Source organism: Rhinolophus sinicus, chromosome 14, assembly GCF_057876585.1.
Source record: "Rhinolophus sinicus isolate RSI-liver-muscle chromosome 14, RSI-T2T, whole genome shotgun sequence".
NCBI classification, from domain to species: Eukaryota; Metazoa; Chordata; class Mammalia; order Chiroptera; family Rhinolophidae; genus Rhinolophus; species Rhinolophus sinicus.
The window spans coordinates 8,506,993-8,532,802 of NC_142514.1; the positions used below are offsets into that span (position 1 = coordinate 8,506,993).

Below are 25,810 nucleotides of genomic sequence, written 5' to 3' on the forward strand. Positions count from 1 at the left end.
GAATTCCAGTTTTCCGGTCCCTCCAACCCTTTGGTAGACTTAACAGCAGTCGTCAGGTTAAGATCCCCTGAGAAACCCCTTCTTGCCCATCAGCAAAGCCATAGGCACCTGTGAAAAGAAAAGGTAGAGGTCCTGTCCACCTCAGGGAATTCCTCCTGTCTGCTCTCCTGCCTTCTGCCTTGGACTCTGGGTGGTTTTTGTTTCCTTCCCTAGGTGCTGCATCTGGGACACACCTGAAGCTCTATACCTGCAGCCCAGGAATAAATGATGTCTGGGCTCAGCTTATGAGGTGCTGAGAGATCAGTCATCAGCTGCCACTAAATATTTTGCCCTATGTTTCTGGTTCCTGTTACATCCAAACGTGTGGGTATTGAGTGGCACCATTAGCTGTTTTGATCCCTGTCTTGTATTATTTACTATAGGCATGTGCCTTCAGAACCTTCAGTTAATAGGAAAACAGGCAGGGTGGCAATAAGTGTAGAACCCTTTTAAAGGTAGGGCCACAGGGAACAAAATGGATGAGCAATAGCTTGAATGGGAGGGAAAGTTAAAGGAGGCATTTTTAAGATTGAGCAGATTAATTCTATTTGTCAGTCTGTAAGGAAGAGTTCAGAAAGATTGAAGATACAAGATACGATTGATGACCAATATCCAAGACAGGGTCTTATAAAAGCACAGAAGAAGGTTCTCAATGTATGACTAGTCAGTTCATTTATTCAATTCAAGGTGGAAGGGGGAAGAATTTTTTTTCTTAGTGAAGTAGAATCTCATTTCTATGAAGTGGGGGTGGGGCTAGGTGCTAAAGAGTTGAAAAGGAATCAAGCAAATCTTTATTTCGCTCTGACAGTCAGTGTTCCAGGCACTATCCTGGGGGGTATGGGTGCCCAGGTGACCAAATGTGCAGTATTTCCCTGTCGCTGGACTCTGAGCTTTTAAGCATTCCATGCAGCCGCCTGTGTAGCCTTGTGACGAAAACAGAAACAGTAAGAGTAGTAGCTGACGTGGGTACGTCCCCGTAATTAACTCTCTTCCCACCTTCCTACTAGATATTTCCATCTTGAGTCTCAACAAAAGCTTTTCTTCCTAAATCCAAACCAATGCCTTTCATCTATTCTCTGCTCAAGTGAATAGCAGTCATTTGCAAGATATTATTGGTTTTCTAGACATAAAGTCTCAATGGAAGGAAATAACTGAAATTCAAGATTTGAGTACCTTCTGAGTTTAATTTTAATTTAATAAGCCGTGTCCTTACGCATTTTAGAATCAGACCTTAAACCAGCACTATCCAATAGAAATACAATGTAAGCCACATACATATTTTATTTTTTTAAATCAGACCTTCTTTTTCCCCCCTCTTTTTTTTTAAGGAGGGCGCAGCTCACAGTGGCCCATGCGGGGATCAAACCGGCAACCTTGGTGTTATCAGCACCACGCTCTAACCAACTGAATAACTGGCCGCCCCCACATACGTATTTTAAATTTTTCTAGTAGTTGGATTGCTAGTAGTATAGAAGGAAAAAAAAAACAGGTGAAATTATTTTTAATGTTTTTATTTAACCCGTTATATCCAAAATATTATTTCACGGTGTAATCGATATGTAAAAATAATTGCGATTTTTGCATTCTTTTTTTTTCACCTTAAGTCTTTGAGTTCCGTATGTATTTTATACTTACAGCGTTATCTTAATCTGTACTAATCCTATTTTAAGGGCTTATAGCCTCCGGTGGCATGTGGTCTCCTTATTGGACAGTTCAGCTCTAAACTAAGAGATGAAACTAAAGTCCTGTTAGCAACTTGTATTGTGCGTTTGAACAGAAGAGTCTCAAGGCTCTGTGGTTAACTTGTTTATTTGAATATGCAAGCTATCGTATCTCTCCATTACTTTTTAGTCAGATTCTCGTTCTTTGGCCGAGTGATTCATTTCTAAGATTTCCCTTGCTTTGGATGGGAAAAGGAGGGTATTGAATAGAGAAAGGACCTTTGTACAGTTTGCTTTTGTCTCCATCATTACAATGGATGTTTTCTGCAAGATTCTAATAAATAGCTGTCTGAGGTATCTTTACTTTTTTCCTTAGGTTTCCTTCCTTTTTCCCTCTTTCTCTACCCACTTGGCAAAATTTAGATCTTTTTTGAATTTGTTTATGATCTTTTTGAATTTGGCGGCATTTCAAATGCAAGCATAATTTTTATGAAGTTAATTTTTGTTTTTAGAAAAGGAAATTTGCCTTTGGTGGCATGTTTAGGAAAACAGTTTCATAAATATTTTTTAAATTATGGAAGAGTCAATAGAGTACTGTATAGTGTGTGTACTCTTTAAAGAGCAATCAAATGACTAACACGACCTAACATTCAGCTTCAACAATAGACTATAATACAATATCATGCTGATATAATAGAATATACTAGAATATTCTACTACTTTTGAAGCTTCCTTGATTATATTTCCTTCACTCACTTCATACCATGAGGTAATCTCTGTCCTGAATTTTGTGTTAATCACGTCTTTCTTTTCTGTTTATAGTTTTGCCAAACTTGTATGTGTCACAAAACAATACACTTAAAATTTTGTCAGTTTTGAACTTATATACAAAATCGTACTGAATATATCCCCTTGTGACCTTGTTTTATTTAGTCAATATCACATTTTTGAGATCCATCCTTGTTGATATATGTACCTGTAGCTCCTTCATTTTCACTGTTGTCTAGTATTCCCTTGTGCGAATATGTCATAATTTATTTATCTATTTTATTGTTAGATGTTTGGACTGTTCCAATGTTTGCCTGTTGCAACTAACATTCTTGTTCATGTTTCCTGGAGCACATGTATAAGAATCTCCCCAGTATATACTGAGGAGAAAAGTTACTGGGTCATCGAGTATTTATTTGTCCCATGTTCCTTTTTTTTCCTTCTCAGACAATGCAAGGTCCTTACAACACTTTACCTCCATTTATCCTATCCTGTCTTTTTTTGGTATTGATGTCATGTATTTTAGTTCTACATATATTACGTTTAACCCTCAAAAAACATTAACTTTTTGTGTGTTAAGTGGTCAGTATCCATTTGGATTTATACCTGTTTGTCCTGTTATTATTCATTCTTTTCTTTGCATATTCATATGGGGTCATTCTTCCACCTGCCAAAGAACTTCCTCTGTGGGTCTTCTGGCAGTGGATTTTCTCAGGGTTTTTTGTTTTTTGGGTTTTTTTTCTTTCCCTGAAAATATCTTTATTCCACCTATATTTTTAAAAGATATTTTTACTGAATTTAGAATTCTGGATTGGCAAATTTCTTTCAGTCCTTTAATGATATCATTCCATGGCTGTTCTGTCATTTCTGTTGAAAGAGTTGTCAGTATTGCTGCTCTGAAGCTGATATGTCTTTATTCCTGGGACTGCTTTTCAGATTTACTCTTTGTCTTTAGTTTTGAGTAATAATGTGCCTAGGTATGGTTCTCCTGCTTGGGATTTGTTAAACATCTTAAATTTTAGCTTGATGGCTTTTGATAATTTTGGAAAATTCTTGGGTAGTGTCACTTCAGATACTGCTTCTGCCCTTTCTCTCTCTTCTTTCTGTGACTCCAATTACATGGAAGTTGGACTTTTTGTTTCACCGTGTCTCATATGTCTCTTAGTCACTTTTCTGTATTTTCACCCCCTTGTTTTACCTTCACACTTTGATCTGGATATTTTCTGCTGACTTTTTTTCTAGTTCACTAATCCTCTTTGATCCTCTTATCTACTTTGCTGTTTTAGCCGTCTAGTAAAATCTTAATTTCAATTCTCTGATAAAATTCTCTATCTTTTTATAATTTTTTTGGAAGACCGTTATCACACTATTTTTTAAAACTCTGTGTCTAATAACTAATGTCTGTATCACTGGTGAATAATCTTTTCTGGGTGTTTTTTTCTTTTCTTTTTTGTTTTTGTTTTTTTTGTTTTTCAGTCATTTTGTTGACTTACATATCTGGTAATTTTTATTGAATGCTGGACATCACGTAAGAAAAATATTAGAGGCTCTGGCTGCTGTTCTTTTTCTCCAGAGAGGATTTATATTTCTTCTTTCCTTCTATCTTCAAGTGTCCAGTGCTTTGATTTCCCCTAGGTGTACTTCCCCTGCAAAACTTGTTTTCTGAGCTTTTCATTTGCAGTGAGAGGTATATAATAGCAAGAATGTCCCAGAGGGACTTGTGTTTCAATAAGGATCAAAGCCTGGTATTTAAAGGGAAGAATCTGGAGGAAGGATTCTTTTTTTCTGGGGATAGACAGTGGAAGGGGATGAGTGTGGGGAGGAGGTAGAGAATCAGACTCAACTCCTACAGTTGTAACAGAGGCCCTTAAAAAAACTTAGTCTTAAAGAATCAGTTCTGTTTAGACCAGAAAATAGGTGAATCTTTTCAGTAAACAAGGGTTGATTAGCTCTCTTTTAAGTATAAAATACATTGAACCAGCACCCCTATTTTCCTATCTTTCTAGTAATTAAAGGTTTTCTCTTAAAAACAACACAAGATATCAGAACAGGCCCATTGAGTCACCTTTAGAAAGTGCAGCTATTGAGCTAAATGGATTGTGTTTTCTTTCTCATCCCAGGACTTGTTTTTTAGACCTGAGATCTCCTAACCTAGGAGTGGCTAATTCAGCAATGAATGGCCAATTCTGCTTTAAAAACACCAGGTCTGCAGGAAGTAGATGGTGTGGATCTAAATGTCACCTTTGGGGGGTTGTAAGGTAGCAAAGGTAAGAGCACCTACTGAAAGGGCTCTCAGGGAATCCCAGGCAAAGACGAGAGGGTTCTGAGGAGCTATTGGGAGATACAGCTAAGCTGCACTTGTATTTTTATTTTAGCCCATCTGAAGGGTGGAAAGAAACATTTGAGTCCAGTTTTAAAAGTACCTTCTTTTGGCCTTTCATTTGAGCCTGGGATCAAGCCAAGTCTCAGGAGACATGAGACAGGACTTAATTTAAATACCTTGGAGCTAACCTGCCTCCCATTCCCATGCTACCCCCCAAAAAGAGAAGTTCAGCTTCTGTTGTTGCCCCAGATGCTGAAGACCTGTTCCCAGTCCTAGGTCTTACCTAGCATTCAGGTAACTTCCTGGACGCTACCTAGAAAGAAGTGTTGACCTTTGTGTATGTAGCTTCCGCAAGTGCAGGCTCTATCCCACCCACCCCCATAAAGCCAGTTAGTGGTAAGAAGCAGTACCTTCGTTTCCACAGTGACCGCCCCCTTACTCTTAGATGGCTGGGTGATCTTGGGCAGGCAGAGGAGTGGCTCAAAGAAGAGAAGAGGAATGAACACTGAACTCGATACACTTTCAAATCTTTTTTCACCCTAAGAGCACGGCTGGTTTTTCCTTATTCTCTCCCCATAGTTTCTTTCTGGAGTTAGATTTGCTTGACCAGACCAGCTCTGACGAATTAAATCTTTTAGGTTTGGTGCTCCAGCAAATCCTTCTGTCGGAAGCTGGGTGAAAGAGCAGGCCTCTTCTCCCCAGGCAGGAGCTCTGGAAGTCACTGGTCCCAGTCCCCACCCCAGTTTGGCTTCTGTCTTTCTTCCCAGCCCAGATGGTACACACTAGTTCTGTGATCTGAGGAACGGGCGTTCGAAGAACCACCTCTTTCTCTGGAGCGTTTTCAGTTGTGAGAGTCATAGGCTGGGGAAGGGAGGAAGTGGAGCCTGGGCTGTATGGCCTCGGGCAAAGTCTGCTGATGGAAATGGGTGAGGTGTCCGAGTTGCGGATTTGTTTGAGAAAAAGGATGGTAGCCTGAACCCACTACTGTCTTGTCCACGGGTTTGCATGTAACTTTTTCAGAAACGTTATCATTGATGCACTTACCGCAGCCACCTTCCTTTGTTACTGCCACTGCTTGGGAAAGGAAAGATGTCTTACCTGGTGTCTCTGTAAGATTTTCATGGGCGTTCAGGAAAGGAACTTCTGCGGAGATAAAGTCATGATTGGGTTCCCTTCATGTATTACCCAGTACCGACTGTAAGCAGACACTCAGCAGACTTTTGTTAGAGATAATCATGTTCTTTTAAGTCCCATCTGTACAGCTGTGATAACGGGCTGCCTGATAGGATTAAACGAATTAAATGATTTCATAACTGTCCAGCCCTTTGAGCAGTGCCTGATACGTCGTCATAAACATTGTTGACTCATGTTTATAATTCCAAAAGTTACCATGGTCTTTAGCAGTTGGGAGCTTTCCTTTACCAATTCTGCACGTATACTCGCTTAAAACTTCATTTTTATGAGAAGATCCAGTTGGGGGTAGATTTCTTTCTTAAAAATCTCACCAAGGCATTTGAAACCCTTAAAACATAGGACTTTTTCAGTAAGAAGTTCAGCTTATGCTGGTATTTCGCTGGTACTTTGCGTCTATGATTGTTCTCAATGACGTCACCCATCTGCTTTCCTCCCAAGCTTTCGGCATTGAAGAGAATATATCTGTTCATTTGCAATACAAGTAGTTTACAAGGATGAAGTCTTTGCGACTGGGAATGAGATAAGCTTGAGCTTCTGTTCTGTTGTGAAATGTTCTGGTTCATGTCTTAATTTTCTGTATTTTGAGATTTTAGTGTATTTATAATTGACTTCTTTATGCTGTCCTTTGTTCCAGAACAGATATAAGGTGATTCCCATAGCGCAGGATGGGACACACCGGATTCAGTTGGGGAGGAAGGGGGGAGTGGAATACCTTTAGAAGAAAGAATAGGATTTGCAGCTATAACCCTTGGCGTTTACTCGTTGCTTTGTCTTTGTCCCCCAAGTACTTTTATTTTTTTGGTTGTTTATAGTTTTATTTCAATTGCTTAAAATAAAAACCACAATGATTAAACCAAAAGGACAAGTGGACTGAAAAATCCTCAGTTTTGAGCATGCATTCTTAACAACATTTACAGCAAAATACTTCAGTACTTCCTTTCACCAGGGAGAAGCTTGATAGAATCTTCCAGAATTTAAAACCAAGGTCTTTGGATTAACCCCGCAACTCTGTGGTTAGTGTTCTCCACGTTTCATAGATGAGACATTGATGCCTAAGAAGAGTGTGTGTTTTGCTCGTGTTCTCCCAGCTGACACTAGTGCCAGAGCGGGGCTCAGGCCTCCATGCCTTTCACAGCCTGTGTGCTCTCCTCGTGTGGACATGATTGATCTGCCACGTCAGGCCTTATGGAGTGGCCATCTCAGAGGGATTTTGTCCCCGAGGGAGACCGAGGGAGTCTATCTCCTGGTTCATACTGAGGCATGGACCGTTTAGGCACACTGAAAAACCTTGTTAGGGTGCCAGAACTGGGGCTGGCTCACGGGGTGGGAGGGCTTATCCCCCTTGTCTAGCACTAACTGTGCAGAACCCCACCCCTGGCTTCTCTCTGCGTGCTTCAAGGAGTTTTCAGCAGTAGACGGGGGGGGGCCTGGAATCCTCAACATGACACCCTAACTCTCCTGGGGACAAGTGCACAATGAGACCCAGCTGATGAAGAGCTGGAAGGCAGGGCACCATCCAGCCCACAGCTGGGTTTAAAGATTCACCCTGCCCACGTGATTCTTTCTAATTGGTATAGAGAAAACGTAAGGAACATAGCACATGACTAAGCCATGGCACTTGTCTGCCGCTGAAACTCAGTCTTCCTGTGGGTGTTCTGCTTAGTTCTGTGTGTAGCCTTGGAGTCAACTCTTACCATTCCTTTTTAAAGAAAAGGCAAAGTCCTATTCCGAGAGCGCTTCAAACCACTCTGAGCCTCCAGATTAATCTGAAACACATCTGAGTTCACAAGTGGGTCAGAACAGCAGAGCGACTTGCCAGTTCAGCAGGCGTGTGCCTTGGGCTAGTTAAGAACCGGGACAATCTTGAGGTCTGATTTTGTTGCTTATGTTTAGACCTTGTGTGCTGAGATAATTCTGGGTGGCTTTGGATAACTTTGTTTCTTAACTGAAAAGGAGTGTCTGTTGCCTGATAAGTGTTTATCCGTGAAATAGCAACATGGTGTATGTCTTAGGGTAGGAGGGCTTTTAGATCTCCAGAGACCAAAAAAACAGCCGGGGGTGGCAGGGGCGGGGGGGAGCAAGGTCATTGGCTTAGGCCTGTTACTGGAGTAGAATGTCAGTCCCAGCTTTAGAATGTCTTTGTCGCATTCAGGGTCCCTTTTCTGGATTCTCTCCTCTTTGTCTCTTTGCCTTAAGGAGGCTACACGTAATCACAACCAAGTAGAACTGAAAACAAACAAACCTGCTCTACTTCTAGTGGATAGAGATCTGGGTTCCAAAAATGCCTCTTTCTTGCCAAACCTCAACTTGTTCCATGTCTTTTCTTTTTTCAGTGCCCCTCCCCAGTCCCCGACCGCCCCCTTCACCACTTGGCCGAGTGAGGCCTAGCTGTTGGGTTTGCCTGTGTCTGTGACAGATACCCGCTGCTTGTTGGGTCACATTCTCCTTTAACCCTTCCCTGTTCACGAGTATCACAGGAGGGTTGGTTTTCAATGTCAAGGCAAAACTCACACTCTGAGAATCATGTTTAACTCGGGCTATGTTAACAGTGTGAAACAGAGCAAAGAGGTGAAGACCTCAGTTCTGAAGTGACTTGGGTCCTACGTGAGTCGGAGGAGGTTTTCCTACTCGGGTACCGGCGGAGGTGGGAAGGACACGAGTGTAAGCCTCCACACTACTTCTAAGAAACGTGTAAACATCGGTGGATTGTGTGCAGACATTATGCCAAGCGTTTCGCATTATCTCCCTAACCCTTCCAAGCATCCTTTAAGAGTGGAGAATATCTGGTGGTTTTGTTTTGTCCTTGTTTTTGCAGATGGGTAAACTGAGGCTTAAGGAAGTGAAGCAGCTTTCACCAGGGCACATGTTTAGTCAGTGATAGACTAAGAATTTGACTCCTCTGCCCCTCCCTGCCTGACTGACTACATAGGGCAGCCCCCACAAAGGGCATGGCACCCTCATGTACAGACACAGCGTATAGCTGGGTTTGCCGAATTTATGCGCAGCCGGTCGGAATTGGAACTGTGCTGGTAGCTGAGACGTGCAGCTGTACGACATTCTGCTCGGAAAAGCACGAGAGCCTCCCTCACGCTGCACAGTCCTGTCACCTCTCTCCCTTTCCCTGTCATACGTGCTCACCGTCTACTCTGGTGACAAGAAGGTTACTGTCACCAGCAATTACTCAGTGGAGCAAGGATATTAAAGAGGAAATTTCCATTAGGTAAAGAACTGAAAGAAGAACCCCAGAGAAGGGGGAGAAATTCAAGCCCAGGCTCCTGTTACACCGGCCAAGTATCTTTGGCATCCCAGGCTTACTGAATATCCTACAAGGGTCAGGAAGACGGACAGGACGCAGCAGAGGGACACAGTGTGAAGTTTTCCTCTTGCACCATTCCAGCATCTACTTGAATTTCGGTTTTATAAAATCATCTGTTCTGAGCCCAGCCTCAAACCCGGCCTAATTTGTGGTGGCTCCATTTCTGTAGACAATGGGATTATTTTTGGAAGGTGGGGTATTGACACGCACCGTGTGTCAGCTATGCAGTAGAACTGGCGTCCTGGAGTTCCTCGGAGGTTTCTACCCCCAAGTTGAAAATATAGCTTTACAGAAATTAATGACTTCAGGCTGTGGCCAGAATTCACAAGTGTGGTGTGTGAGGCTTCCTTCAGTGAAAGAAGGTGGGGAAATCACTGTTGTCTTTGCAAGTATAATAGCAGGTTTTCTGAAGGACATTCTGTCCCTTGGAACCTTTCATTTTCGCTAGGATAGTATTCACTTGCAGTCTTCAGTTTTTGTGGACTTGAAATTGCTACAAAATGAGCTGTAGTGACTTAAGTCTCTGCAAATGCTCCTTCTGGTGTTGAGGTAATGTTTATACCGAGTAGAGTTACAAATTATCTGCAAATTACCTTCTAATTGCTAGTCCTTTCCCAGTGTGCGAGCCTGGCACATGCTCTCTGCCCTGCTGCTTTTGTGCCCCCTCCATGCTGGCTTCCACTCTGCCAAGGGCTCCACACGCCCCATCTCACTCGGTCCTCACAACAGCCCTGTGCCATCTGATTGCTCCCATGTCACACATGAAGAAATTGAAGTTCCGGTAACTCGCTACTGTTTTTATCGAAGGCCTCCTATGTATCAGGCTCTGTGCTATAACAGTACTTTGCATGTAGTGTCTAGTGCTGTACATGTATTATCTAACCCTGATGGCATCTGTGTAAGTGGACATTCTTACCCCCATTTTGAAGGTGAAGAAACGGAGGCTCGCAGAAGTTAATTCCGTTACTTGTCTGTGATCTCGCAGCTGTAAAATGCCACAGTCAGAATTCGAACTCTGGTGTGAATGTCTTTCCATTATGCCACACATCAGCCTTCTGACAGACGTCCTTGAAGATAGGAGGCAGAAACCACTTCTCACTGAGGCTTCTCACTGTCCTGCCTGGCACACAGGAAGGGTTCCTATGTTTGGTTGATGGGTTGGTTGACTGGACACATAGCTGGATTGCACTTGCTCCTGTTCTGATGCTTTTCGGCTTCTCCCCCAGGGCCTCTGCCATTAGTTTTCCCTTTGTCTGAATAATCAGAATATCAGCCTCCATACTTCATTTCCCATTTTGATCATCCGTGAACATGCCAGAGAGCACATCAGCTCTGAAAAAATTGCAAACTGAATCCTAAGGCTGTCCTGCACCGTCACTCCTGCGTGATGTTGTAGCTCTCACGGATAGCTCTGCTCTGTTTCCACCGTCGTCTTCAATGTCAAGGACATGGGTGAAATACCCTGCCCAGCCTCAGAGACGACAGTGCCAGAGGGCACCCATAACGAGTGCTTACTGGAATCACACCCTTCTCCAGCCCTGTCTTTGAGGGAGAAATAAGATACGGGGTGTGATTTACTTTCCCACTGAGGTGGGCAATGAAAGATAGAATTAAGGATGACTAAATGCTCCCACCCTGAGCGAGAAGGCCACAGTGTTGTGGTGCCCTGGATTCAGTGCTCAGAAGCCCAGCGGACTGGCCCAAGGCCCAGCCTCGGACCACAGGACCCTTTGCCAGGCTGGCTTTGGTTTCGTTCCTGCAAAACGTCTCAGTAAAATCCGATTGACCTTTCATCAGTCGGAGTTTGGCTGCATCACAGATTTCAACCTCTTCCCAAGTTTTCTGAGTTCTCAAAGTCACATTTCTAGGGGTAAAGACTTCTATAATCATATCCTGTTAATGTCTTTATGTCTTTTACTCACAAGTGACAAAGGACAAGTCCAGTTAGCTTGCATGGGTAATTTTTTTATAGACAGAGCAGTGGGAATTCAGACAGAAGTCCTCGAGTAAGTTGAATAGGTGTAGGCACCTTTCCCCGGCAAAAGGAAGGCACCTAAGAAGCCCACAGGCGAATGCAGCATTTCGGGGGAAGAGTGGTCTCTGAGGGCAACCTCCTGAGGTCAGTGTGGTTCCGTCCAGCGTGTACCCGGGGCCAGACAGTGCTGGGGGCACCGAGGCTGCTGCAGCACCATCATGGGCAGTTAGGTGTTGCTACAGCCTCACTCGTAAACCCTGGGTGTGAAATTTGTCTTATCAGTGGGGACTTGATGGAGAGGGGCTGCTGTTGGGCAGTTTGCCGAGATTATTCTCTGGGGTGGAGGGAGGGGGGCATTTGGGGACTTTTCATTTCTTCCTAGTCAGCTGCCAGAACAGGTCGACAGGGCCTTGCCTTATTATTTTAATATGTCTTCCAAGGAAATACCTCTTTTCACACAAAGTGGGAGTTTAAGAAAACGGGAACATACTGAACAAGACCCCGGAAGTAGCCTGGGGTGTTGCCGGACCTTCTCAGGTGGACCACGTGCCCCTGGAAGCACTCACACTGCGCTTCTGCTGACAGCTCTTTCCCTTAGGCCCCTGTCACTCTTTTGTGGCATCAGGGAGAGGCATTTTTGTCCAGACCCTGAATGAAGAGCGCTGCCGCCCTACATAATTCCAGAAAACAGCAGGGACTCTTTTTTTCCCCCTTTTCCAGAAACAAGGGTCACATTTCCCTCCCCTCTCTCGCTTCCTTAGTGCTACCAGTTTATGTTCCGGTTCCTGTCGTTGGCTGTGGGGCGTAGGGAATTGTTGTCTCCTTAATGAGCCTGTCATCCTTGAGCATAGGTCCCAGGCCGCTGCTTGTTTGTGTCCTGGCCATCGTGCTGGGCCCAGAGCGAGTGCTTAATAAAGACATTGGAACTTGGCTCCCAGATCGCACTCTGTCAGAGCTGGAAAGCGTTCTGGAAACCAACACTCTAATCTTATAGACGGTACCACTCCAGGAACGCACTTTGGAGGCTGGTGTTTATCTGCTGGGAAGCAAGGTTTTCTTTTTTATGGGAAAGCCCCGTGCGAGTGCCCATAATACTAAATCTTTGGAGGCTTTTGTCAAGTGACATAGATGTACCTGCTCGGACTAGCAGCTGACTAGTAACAGCAGTAAGAATGCTAACTAGATCCCATCCCCGGAGCCACTGTCACCAGCCCTTCCAGCCACGTGACAGTGTCGGTGCTGTCTCTGTCCTCCAGGTGCTGAGAGGGATGGGGCCCCTTGCTCAGGGTCACGTAGCTACTGGAATGGATGAGAAAGAACTAGAATCTGGTTTGGTCAGATGCTCTGGCTCGTGGCTCTCAGGTGGGGTCCCTGCCTAAAACCCCCACTTAGTGATTCATGGTGTCGGCTTTGCAACATCCCGTGGTGTCTCCATCGTAGCGGAAACTGTGAAGTTAATTTTCGTTAACTTTAAGTTCTCTAATTAGGAAGTGACAGGGAAGGTAAGGCGAAAGCACATAGTTGTAGGGATTGCATCTCCAGAAAGGCCAGTAATCACTGCCCTCGATTGGAAAAGTAATTGGACTGAGCAAGAGGAAGGCATGTTCCTGTATCTTATTCCAGGAACCATTGGTTTACCTGGAATTGTTGTTTCTTCCTCTTGTCAGTCCTCCGTGCCCAGAGCTCACCTTCTCCTGTCACTAGCGTCAAAAAGCCTAAGGACCGATGGCTTCCAGGGCAGATCTGTGTGACTAGCCCCCCTTGCCAGACCAGAATGTAACAGGGCCCCCCGACTGCTGCCCAGCATACCGGGTCCTCAAGGCAGTCTGTTTGCCTCGAATCTTCCCACTGAGCTTTATATCTGAGTAACATTCCTGTGAGTTTTCCTGTGAGGTTAGTCCTGGGTCATTGGCACTTAAACCACTTGTTTTGGTAGATCCTTCCCGAGAAGGTTAATTATATATTTGATATCCTTCCCTTTTTATGCCTGAACGATGAGGATAAGTACCCTGTGGTTTATTAACTGTCACTTTAAACCTTTTCAAATTGTCTTGTGACAAAACAGAGCTTTATGCCCTTTTTATCCAGCTTTGATGAATGAGACAGCTTCTCTGGTTAAAATATGCCAAGGTAAATAAAATCTCTCTCTGACTGGTGGGGGAGGATTTTGCGTTTAAAGTCATGAGTTCAAGTCTGCCACTTTGCATGAAAAGTGACCTAACCTGTTAACCTGCCCATATACTTCATGTTTCCTTTTGACACCTGCGGCCAGGCACCTCAGCGCTGGGTAAATGTCGAATAAGTGAAAGAAAAGGCATTAAGAGCAGTTGCTATCTCTAAAAATGTGATACCAAACCCTAAAGCCATAGTTTGCCACATTTCCTATTTTGTATCCCAATGATTGTTGAGCAAACAGCCTCTGTCCTTAACTTAGTAGACTCCCAAAGCTCGCCCCTTCTCCCCCAGGCCATTTTGTTACACCTTTACTGTTTTGGGAAATTTGCAGTAGGTATTGTGGAAGGTAGACGTCATTACGGGTTTTTAGTAGCTGTTTTGCTAGCCTCGTGCCCACCAGTGAGCACCCCACACTTCATATGTGTCCAGTGCTTGGGAACCACTCTCCTGGGACACAGTGCATGTAATTTGGCCGTTTATGTCTCTGTCCATTGGTGTTTACTGAATCCCAGCTAAGAGCAAGGGAAGGTATTTATTTAAAATGATTAAAATAGTAAGAACACTGCTCCAGCTTTCAAACTCTTTTCCTTCTGTTTTTCATTCATCGCAGTTTGCGGGGACGTTGTCAGACGGCCTAGGGAAGACGATGGATAGTCGGCATCAGTCGGAGCGGGAGTATATCAGGTACCACGCAGCCACGAGTGGGGAGCACCTGGTCGCCGGCATCCACGGCCTGGCTCATGGTAAGTCAGTCACGCGCTGTCAGGCGCGGAGCCACAGTTCCTCAGAGTGCCCCTTCTCCCATCCGATTGCAAGTAGAAAAAGAAAGCGGACAGCAGTGGAGACCCTGGCTTGGTATCTGGGTGTGCCTGCTAGCCTTCCGAGCTGTCTGCTGTTTTTATCCCCCTTGCAATTGAAATGGTACAGCCTATGAGAACTCTTCCTTCATTTTCACAAGGTTGTGCAGTTGCAATTCCTTCCTGTTCTCTGGCTTCTGTTCCCAAAGTGTCCTCTGGTGTAATCAGTTGAACCCCTTAGAATATGGAATTGCTGCTTCAAGACATGCCTTCTGCTCACTAAGTACCCCTTCCGCAGAAAGTGACAAGTGAATTTGGCTGCCAGCCTTGTAACCCAGATGTTTCTGAGTCTTGTAAACGTACGTGCACATTCACCGGGATTGTAAATCCATGTACCCAGGACATGTAGGTGATGGCATAAGTGTGTTAAGACTCTGAATTGGTTTGAAGTCCAACTTTCAATGCTTTCGTTCTGACCCATTTGCCTTTGGTTGTATTTTTCTCAACAACTTTGTAGCGTGGCGTGCAGGGCCCTTGGAAATGTAAACCCAGCCAACTTTTCCAACCACTGTCCCCGGCCACGCTGTCCTTCAGCCGCCCAGAGCCATGTACTGCCCCCCATGCCTCCAAGGCTTGCTCTCCTTCTGCTCTCCGCACTCTGCCTTGCTTCATTGCCTGTCAAAATCCTACTCAGCCTGTAAGTCTCAACTCAAGTGACGTTTTCCCAGCTCCACCCTCCCCAGTTAGAATGAACGATGAACACAGCACACGCGCAGTCTGGGTTGTGTATGGAGCCAGCTGTGTGTGTCTTACTTTCTGATAGGCTGTGAGAACCAAGAGAGCAGAAAGACAGTTCGTATTCACCTGTACACCTAGTGGTACCTTTCGTGATGCCCTGGCAGGTAGCTCATGCGTTAGTAATGCTTACTGAATTGAACTGTTTGTGCCAGAGTCTTAGGAACAGTCTGAAGCGATCAGAATTCATATGAAAACTTCATCAAGTTTTGATTGTCTGCATTTGGAGAAAGAAGAAGGAATATGGATAATGAAAAATCATATTCTCTTTGTGTGTAGGACACAATATTTAGGACAGAGATTTTGTTTATCAACTTCCCTAAGAGTGAGGTTTGGTTTCCCTAAGCCTGCCCACCTGGAAAGGGAGCAGCCCCCAAGGGACATCAAGCTGGAAGTAACATTAATCTGTTTATGTACTTTAAAAGTTGATTATTGAGCAATCATTGGGATTAAAGATTTAATCATTCTTTCTAGTAACTGTAATGATGGTGCATTGAACAAATAGAGGACTGTTTTTTAATGGGTATAAAATGCTTTGCTGTGCATAATTGCCTTTATCTACCCAGCATCCTTGGGGTGTGGAGAAAGCATGGCTGTCCTCACTTTTTAGATGAACACACCTGTGTGCTGAGAATATGATTGATTGGTTCAAGGTCTCCAGCCCCCCTCCCACCACGGGTCATTCAGATGATGCGCACAGCAGCTCCAGGAGATGGTGAGGCCATTCTAAGACCAAGAGCCAGTGGCGTCATCCAGAGAAGACCCATTTAGCTCTGGGTTGCATAAAAGCAGTAGCCTAGACTGAGCTCTTCCTTCACGATGAAAAAGCCCTTAAAAGATAACAATCTCCTTGGTTTCAAAACCAGGCGTCCTGCTCAGTTCTCACTGTAGGCCCTGCTTGACCCAGGTTCCGTCATGTTCTGTCTCTGCCATGAACTTTGTGCCAAAGGTTGGGGAATGGATGTTGCCTCATTGGAGCAAATGGACCCAGAGTCCAGAAGGAACGTTGTGAATTGTTAGTACGTTCTCACCCAAGGAATTTCCTTTACCAATTTGTCTCACTAGAGCTGAAGAGTCTAGAGAGCTTCCTCACACCCCCACCATCAAAGGGTAAACATCCTGTGAGTGTCCCTGGCACAAATCCTGGAAATGCTCCCTGGACAGAGCCCACTGCTTCCCTGCAAGCCCGTGTCCTCGCCAGCCTTGGCCAACTTCTGGCTACTTTTGAGGCTCTTTAAGGTCACCGCTGTCAAAATGTTTGAATGTCTTTCTGACCTAGGCTGGTCTTCTGAACTGACTCCAGTGAGGGTCCTGGCTGGCGTTGGCAGCTTTTTGGGGGTGACCTTCATCAAGGCGTCATCATTTACTCTGCTTGCCTGTACCTATAGTGTGTGGGAGCATTTGTCCCATTCAAATATTTGGTGGTGTTGCCCAGTCATAGTGTTCTGTGAAAACCGAGGACCTGTATTTAGTTATCTCTCTGCCTTATGTTTTATGGGATCCCAACGTTCCCCCAGAGTCCTGTTTTCTAGTCTGTTGACTCAATCCTGCTGTCTGTATCCCCTTCCGACAGCCCATATGCTGCCCCAGCTCTGGAATTGCAAAGTCTCACTGTTAACCTCTTAGCTCTGCTTTGATTTTTTTTTTTAAAGCATACTTTACTTCTGACTAATATATAATATATATTCTCTGACTCCTGATTAAGGGACAAATCTGCTGGTTTTCCATCGTGAGTTGTCCTGCCTGTGGCCTATCCAGAGGTGGACAGAATGCCCCTGAGTTGCTTCGCACGGAACTGGGGGGTTTAGCTTTAAACGCTGTTGCTCTTGTCCTTGGTCCGGTTACAGTAGCCCTTGTCTTTTCTGCCAGGTATCATCGGTGGACTGACCAGTGTTATAACCTCAACAGTGGAAGGTGTGAAAACAGAAGGGGGTGTCAGCGGTTTCATCTCTGGCCTTGGGAAAGGGCTTGTTGGCACTGTAACCAAGCCAGTGGCAGGCGCCCTGGATTTTGCATCAGAAACAGCCCAGGCGGTGAGAGACACAGCCACACTGAGTGGCCCCAGGTCAGTGGTCATGGGGCAGTGACTTGCAATTTGTAGCCTGGGTCTGCTCCCTCTCCTAGTCCATACTGATATGTTTAATATATACTTTCTGCTTTAGTGATGTGATTTATATATATATCTGAATATGCATAGCTAAAATTTCTGGCTTGCCTGATGTAAATACATGAAAATGAGGCACAAAAGTCTGGCATGAAGTTTTGTAGATCTTTATACCTGTATCTGACTGTATATGTGCATATACTGGGAGTGTGTGTGGGTGTGTGTATAATGTTGTTTTTCTCCATTAGAGCGATCAGAAACAGGATTGCATCCTTACAAACCCTCCGTTTGCCACACTAACTAGACCCCCTCATGCCCACTAAGAAAACTGTCAGGCCCTCAGCTGTCTTGCTCCTGAGCCCCTAGGCATAGTTCTAGAATCCCTGAAATTGTGGTTCACCATGTGGGTCTGTCCCTTCTTCGTTCTCCTTCAACTTGAAAGTGCCAGCCAGTCCCCCAGCCTCATAACGAAACTCCCCAAGCAAGATGGCAGTTCTGCTGGGGGTGCTGTCTGGCCTTGGTACCAGCTGAGACAAGAAATCAGCCACAGCCCAGCTGGCTCCCAATCCCGCAGAATCCTACTCCTTTAACTTAGCGATTTGTGTTTGCGGCCTATTTTAGCCTCCTCATTTCAGAGTGACTAAGTGGGGGTCTTATCAACAAAGGCTATAATGAATGGTACCGAGCCAGGCTGGACCCCACTTAAGCCCAGAAGGATTTTGCTGCTGCCTGCCTAGTAGATATTTCCTGAGTGAATTAGTATGCCCTTTTAGGATGCCTAGGGCCTGGGCCATGTCCACACCCTAGCACTCCCTCAAATAGAATTTGAAGTGAAATCGTCCCCAATTCAAATGAATCCATTTGTCTGTCGCCAGAAAACTTTACTGATGACACAGTACTGCAGTAGTGAAATGCGTAAGACTAGACTGGGGCCACGCACTGCACTCTGCCAGAATGTCTTCCATCTGGAAGCAGCTGCTTTTTAAAAAAGGATCTGTAGTTTACTTTAATTAAGTTACATTCTATTCTCAGCGACAGAACTCAAACAATCCTTGAGTATATTTTGAAGGCTTTATGAAGTCAGGGGGAAGGGCGGTAGGGAGCCCTCGAAAGTATTTCCAGTTACTTTTCCCGTGTCTGCTCCAAGCCCAAGAATTGTACCTCTGGTATTTTGTTAGGACAGCACAACCTAACGAAGTGGGAGTAAAGCAGAACACCCCTAAGAACCCCCCCAAAAAAATCTTTATTCTTAAAATCCCAAAGCGGTCAAGGGATTGAGAGGTAATAGATGTGAAAATGTTTAAGTATTTTCATTTTGTGCTGTGAGCTTTAATGATGTTGACCGGGAAGAAATCACTTGCATTTTCTACAGTGTCACTTTGGAAGTCTCGATAAAGCTTTGTATTCTTTTTAGGAGCACGAGAAAGGCACAGAATGGTTGCTGCAGAAAGCCAGGTGTTCTTGTCGTATTTACCAGTGTTCAGCATGCCACAGCAGGCTCCAGTTAGTGTCAGCCAGCCTCTATCTGTCATTCATTCCTTTTCAGTAGGTAAATATTGACTGAAAATTCCCTAAGAGCTCAGGGTTGGTCATTGGCTAACCTATGGTCAGTGGGTCAAGAAAGGCTTCTCCAGGGAAGTGCTGTTTGAGAGGAAGTATAAGTCAGAATTGACCAGGTGAAGAGAAGAGAGTCAAATGGGTACAGAGAAGCTATGCACTTTGCCTCGAGGCAAACAGTAACTGGGCAGTCTAACTGAAGTTACACTGCAGATTTCCCAGAACAGCCATCTGCCTGGCCATTCAGGCCTCCTAGCAACAAAAACTGCAACGATGAGTGAGGAGCAGCCAGGTAGTCATGGGCCTGTGGACGTGGAAGCGCAAAGGCAGGGGAGGGGGCCAGCGGGGAGGGGGCGTGGCCGAAGGTATGGGAGGTGAGTGGGGCACATGCTAGACCCATGCTAACCCGCGCTTCAAAGAAACTTGACCTTCCACCCTTTGTTGCACTGAGAAGGCAACACAGATTCTTCTGATACACTTGAACCAATTTCCCTCAGACCATTTATCTAGGTCCAGAAGTAAGGTGCTTAGTGAAGATCAACGTTAGAGAGCAAAGAACACTTGTCTCGGGGAACAACTGATCTGGGTCGCAACCGCCTTGCTTATTAGCTTTGGGCCCTCGCTCAGTCTTTTAGGCTGTCTAGGCTTCCGTTTTTTAATCTGTAAATTAGGGATAAACATACCTGTCTATTTATTGTACCTCTCAGAGGTTTGAAGCCTCACCAGAGTTATTTTAATGTGAAAGCTATAAAGAACTATAAAACGCTGGGTGGTACTGTTTTTGAAAGTCACATTAAAGGAGCACAGAGATTCTTGCAGGTGGAGAAATGTTTCAGGGCCTTGAGGGTTTGTTCTGATGACACTGAGATCCCTTAGGAGCGTGATGGTTCTACTCAGGGATAAATCACCCTGGTTTCTTGGAAGTGAGTTATGACCATCTCCAGCCATTCCAGTTGATTGAACAGGATCCAGGGGTATTACTCAGGGTTTTTCCCCACTGTTTAGACAACAGGGACTAACAAATGATTTGAAGGGATTAGAAGTGAGATTCTGACCGAGGGCTGACCTGAGCCCAGGGACTGAGCCAGGAATAGAACCCAGGAGTCCAAGAGTTCTGCCTCTGAGTCTGCTCTTGGAATGAGACTTGCTGCTTCCTTTGTAATATTTCATCCAAATGAAGGCTCAGATCTTAGCATCGATGTTTTAAATGACCCAAATTTTAAGCAGATGATAGCAAAGTAAGCCATAAAACTGTGAAAGAAGACTCCTTCCAGTAATCCATCTGAAAAGTGCCCTTACAGGAAACATTGGCTCCTTCTTGTGTTTATTTGAGCACGACTTTATTTATAGGGAACCCCCCTCCTTAAGTTCCTTTAGATTAAAATACTTCCAAGTTCCTCTCCTTGTTGGAGTGTGCAGGCATTCCCAAAAGACAGCCACCTAACCTTTCTCTGCAATTTCCATGCGATCTAACAGTTCTGGGGAAGGCAGGTGGGGGTGGGGGTGAGAAGAAAGAGGGCGGAGGCCGGCCAAGCCTTGGGCCTCAGCATGACTGCTGTGGGCCAGGATCCCTTGCTGCATTTGTTAACTGTACAAGTATGTGTGGTTTGGAACTGAACTCAGAAGCCTCTCCAAGGCAGCATTCTGCTGGCTCAGGTTGCATCTTCTAGTCTCCGTGTATTGGGCCACATTTGTCTGTTCCCAAGTCAAGTTCAGGAACATGGCACAGATGCAGCCACACTTGTGGTGCCATTGAAGCCATGGAGAAAAGCCTTTCCACCCTTCAAACAGACCAGGCCAGAGCAGGGCACCCACTGGGATGCAGGCCAGATCTCTGCCTGTGTGGTGGTATTTGATGGTAATACTGGAAAAGATACTTGGGTAAAAAGCTGCACGGACACAGGAGCAGCCATTTCAGAATAGAGGCAAAAACACCATTGAAAAGAGGCGTGTCCGCCTGGACTGTGGGTCTGCTTGTTTGTTTCTGTCAGTGCCATCTGTTGCAGCTCTGGGTTGCGTGGCATTGTAGGAAAGTGGCACGTGAAGATTTATGAAGCCGGGCCCTGAGGCTGCCTCCAAAACATTTCTTCACCCTTTTAGTCAAGACCCAAAATGGAGGGGCAGGGGCGGAGCGGGAGTTGGCAGAACTTGAAATACTTAAACTAATTTAACAAAGCTCAGGGGTGTTGGAGCTTATCTCATTATTTAAGTTAGATAAGGAAGAAGGGGCTCTTGAAGGGTAAGGCAGACCAGTGTTTAAGAACACAGCTATCAGGGCTCTGATAGTGTTCTGGAATCCCAGGACCCTTGTATTGTGCACAGAGATGGAAATTCCAGTTGCTCTGAGAGCTTTCACCTCACTTTTTGGTTGACTTCACAGAAAAGATTTATGGTGGGCATATTTGATGTTTACAGTAAAAACACTTCTGAGACACCACCCAAAATTTGTTAAAGACGCTCTCCGTTTATGGCCTCTTAGATGTAAAACCGAAGTGGATTTTCTTAAGGAAAAGCCCTTTCTGTTAGTGTTTGTGTCTTACCCATGACTCTCTGGGATAAAAGGGTTAAGATGTTCTTGGGCCACCAGAGCCTGAATACCGACAGGTCAGAAGAAAGTGCGCGAAGGGGATCTAGGCAGTGCTTGCTCGGCTCTTTCATCCTGGTTTGGCAGCCCTGCCTTTAATGATTCGCCTCCGAAAGCAACCATTTGCTCTTCTTGGTATTATATGTAACACATCAGGCAGAATTGGCCTTTAGGGAACTTCCAAAGGTAAAAACATAACAAAAATGGGAATGTTTGTTAGGCTACACCAGTGTGCTCACGTTTTTCCATCTCGGGCAGAGGAGAGTACACTGATGGCCCATATGTCTGGGGCAGAATGAAACCAACATTTCCTGGAACATTACCATTTTGTCTTGAAACTAAATGAATTTTACGTTTTATCCCATGTTTGTTTTAATAAGAAAATGGTTTTAATTGCTACCCAGTAAAATGAACCCTTCAGAAAGAAGCCGTGTCGTCCTGTGGCTGCTGCCCCATACTTGTTTAAGGAGCACAGCTGCTCCTTCCAGAAGAGTCCTGTGGACTCTAGTAGCATCGATACAGACACATGTGGATCGGTAAGGGTGAAAAGCCAGAGCCTGGTACAAGTTTGACCCTGAGGCTCTGTTTCTTATGTCTGTTGGCTTGGTAACTGGCTACTTACTGTGCAGGGCAGCCAGTGCATTGGTTGGCATGTCAGTTTCATCATGAGAGAGAATTAAATTGTAGTGAAACTGAAAAATTATTGTCGCGTCCAACTGAAGGGAAGGGACTGTTCGTCTCTCTCTTCTTTTGCCCCAAAGTGGCACAGAACTTGACAGCGGCAGCCACTTTATCTGTCTTCTGCTCACCCTGGGGTATGTATGAGGTGCAAGCCCTGTATTCTCACTTCCTGATCTTGCCAAAGCGCCTTTCCACAGAATGCTTGGCGGGAGCTGGGTCATTTTCTCCCTCCTGAGCAATCCCAGGAGGCATAATAGCATTCAGAGCTGTGTTAACGGCACAGGATGTCTCACTCAGGTCTAAAAGTAAGCTGAGATGATCTTCATCTTGACAGTCCTTCATGCCTTATAAGTTAAAATTCATCTCACAGGAACACAAGCAGAGAAGTCTTATTTTCTAACACAGACGTCTTCCCTCTTGCTGAACTCTAAATACCATGCTCCCCTTTCACTCAAAGGCTCCAGACAATGGCATTCTCATAGCAGAACTTACGGGAGGCTCCTATCTGTTGCTGAAAGAAACAGAAGGTGTGTGTGTTCCTGCACACACATATTGAGAAAAACCTTTCCATTTCTGAAATCCCATGACTCATTTTTATGCAAGATTATCTGTTAGGGGAAAAAAACCACTTTTTTGGTCATGGTACATTATAATCGTTTCTAGAAAGGAGAGCGTCTATTTTTTGCCATTTTTGGCATGCAGAGATGACTGACTTCATGGAAACGGCACAGTCCTGCTTCCAAAAGTAAAAATAAACTTATTTTAGGCGTGTACATCTTTAAAGTACAGACCTTGTGTCTCAAGCAGCAGGTCTTTGCTCAAAGAAGATAGAACGGAGAGATTTGCGTTCTTCCTTTTAAAAATTAAATAATCAGGCCGTTGTCCATTCATAGTCCCTGCCTTGTTCAGTGACTTGCTTTTTCTAATAAGACTCTGGAATGACACCCAGTCTTGTGTACATAAGATGTGCATTTGAGATTTTTGGTTTGAACTTCAAAAGAAACAGAACAGTATATCTCTTCCTGAGGAAAAAAATTTATTTCGTGCATCAGAGAAGCATGAAAAACCATTTACTGTGTATGGCGTTCCTCTGCGAAGGCATTAGGTTGCTTATTTTTAGGTTTCGATAACTACCCTGTGTCTGTCATGGCCACCCCGTGCAGACTCATCCCCTCTGCTCAGGATGAAAACAAACTGCAGTCTCCTTTCAAGAGAGGACGTAGGTTTGCGTTCCGATCCCTGCTCCCACAGAGCTTCTGACTAAGGCAAGTCTGAGCTGCATAGAGGACCAGCGGCTAGCAGGGAACTGAAGACTGTTGTATTACAAGCAAAGGCTTGTAATCTTGGCGCGGAGAAAAGATAGGTTTGGGTGTTACAGTTAGCCCTGTTTCATTGCCCCGGTTCCTTCATCTAGTGCTCTTTTGCCAGACTGCCTCTCAAAGACAGATTCTTAATAAGTTTCTCACTAATGTGTCAAATGTGGAGAAAACAAGATTGAATCACTAAAATATTTTAATCACAATATACTCTAAAAGAAACACTTTTATTATATGGGGTTTATGTAACTCTAATCAGATTAACAATGTGACTAATCTGTATCCTTAGTGGATTTACTTTAATACATGGAGCAAACTGATTTCGAATTAGCACCAGATTTGCACATATGGGTCCTTTTAGAACAGAGGTTCTCAAAATATAGTCCAGGGACCCCCCCCCCCCACCATGAACCCTAGAACCTCTCAGGGATCCATAAGGTCAAGCCTATTTTTATATATTTATATGTCAATTCATATACAGATAGATAAAAAAACTTTTTATAATAATATTCTCTAATCAGTGTATGGTGGAGTTTTGCAGAAGCTGCACAAGGTGTGACGTTTCAACAGATTGACTGTAGGAGCAGATAAGAGAATGCAGCTGTTGAGCAAGACGCAAAGAGATTTGCAGAAATGTGAAACAGTGCCACTCTCCTCACCTCCTGTGACTCCATGAATATTCTACCAGCCAGCAACTACCTGTACCTGGTGAATTTCCTCGACGGGCTGTTTTCTATTTGAGAATATGGTGATGGTCCATCATCCTGCTGATGAATAGCACCTATCGGGAGAGGTGGATGAATGTGGATTAAACGGTGGGAGCCACTGTAACGTGATGCTTCTCTTTGGCTACCTGCCAGCAGCCTTCTTGGTTTGCTCCTGACTTTTCCTGGGTTTCTTGAAGTAACAGTTGGAAAGATTTTATCACGTAGCAGAAAGACGTCTCCCAATAATTTACCTCATTTAGTCCTTCACCTTAACCTCCCGCCCCAGTAAATTCTAACTTCCGCAGCGTGGTAAATGGAGGGCAGATTACTTCAAAGTGTGAGTCTGTCTCGTCAAAAGGCCACTTGGTTGAGTTAGCACTGCCCGGAGCTGTGTCAGGAAATCGAGAAGGTATAGCTGTGTCAGAGTTTACTTGGTCAAACCTCAGCTTTCTACCCGAGCAAAGTTGGGGGAGCAGGACAAACCCACAATATTTGGATAAGCTCCTTTGAACTCTCGTAGAAAGCTGTTTTTACGAGGCAGTTGTTCTGTGTTAACATCAGAGCCAGCTCCTGGTCGATTTTCCCCAAACATACTTCAAACATAGATAATGGCAGGGGTGACCCAAGCCGTATCATAAAATCCCAGGACCGCAGAAAACTTCAAAGGAGCAAAACTTCTCATTATGTGGACGATGGCTCACAGGAATCCCAGCTAACCCCAGTGGGTTGGGTGGTGGGTTAGGTGGTCCAGCGCCACGTCACTGAGAGCTGCCCGGTGGGCGGAGGGCAGGCTGTTCTCTAGACTGGACTGATTTCCGGCATCCAATTCCTGACCGGCACCTGCCCGCCTCCTTGGCCGTCAAAGGCCAAGTCACCATGTGTAGCGAGCCTTCACGTCCCCAGTGAGCAGATGCGAACCTCAAACCGTCTTTATGGTTTTGTTTGAACTATTGAGGGGCCCCATTAATTCACTTTAGCCAATTCTGACCTTGTGATATTTAGATCCAATTGCTTAGTAAACACATTAGTTCAAATATAGGAAAGTTGACAGTGGAAATGCATTAACTGATTAAGTGTTGACCTACTGCATTCCAGGGATACAATAGGTACTGAGTACTGAGACTATTTAAATACTTGAGGACAGACTGTTTTGAAGACTTCCAGATTCTTGAGCATCACCAAGCTGTTTGGGGGCTAAGATTCCTCAATTACTCGTAGGTGTTCGTTAAAAGCAAGGTTCCTATAGCTTTCTTGAAGTACCCCTTCATTAGTGATTTTTTATTTGTTCCTGAAAAAAACAAAGTTGCATTTGTGTGTGATAGTGTATGTTGGGGGGGTTTGGTAGATACAGGCATTTTTTTTCTGCCTTATTACCAGGTCCGTCACAGCTCTTTTCAAAACAAATCGTTATAGTTTTACTAATTGTTTACACGTGGCTAATGAGCTCTTGATTTTTCAGATACCTTATATGTTTTTACTAAATATTATTTAGTATCTACAATTAATAAGGACAGTTTTTTAAAACCGGTGATTTTGACCTTATCTCACTCCAACAATTTTTTAATTTTTTCAAACTAAATTTTATTTTATCAAAATAAACACATCGATACTTTTCAAAGTCAAAGACGTCTACCTGTCTGAAAACAAAAACCAGCAGTCTCTTGCCCCACCTTCCCCTTCCTCTTTCTACAGAGACGACCACTTTCTTCTACACTTTTGGCTGTTTCTTCAGTTTGGAGGTTTTGTTTCTAAAAACAAAAACAAATTAGTACTATTTCTTGGTATCATTTCACTTGCTATTGCTATACCTCCATGTTC

The 25,810-nt window shown here is 44.4% G+C and overlaps 1 protein-coding gene across 12 annotated transcripts in view; it reads left to right on the top strand.

Moving 5' to 3' along the window:
• Positions 1 to 25,810, top strand: part of VPS13D (vacuolar protein sorting 13 homolog D) — a 236,731-nt gene that overhangs the window by 173,031 nt on the left and 37,890 nt on the right. For all 12 annotated transcript variants that reach the window (XM_074334033.2, XM_074334026.2, XM_074334029.2 and 9 more), the window contains 2 exons: positions 14,062 to 14,194; positions 16,913 to 17,108. In XM_074334033.2, coding sequence (XP_074190134.2) covers positions 14,062 to 14,194; positions 16,913 to 17,108 — 329 coding nt within the window. The remainder of the gene's footprint in view (positions 1 to 14,061; positions 14,195 to 16,912; positions 17,109 to 25,810) is intronic.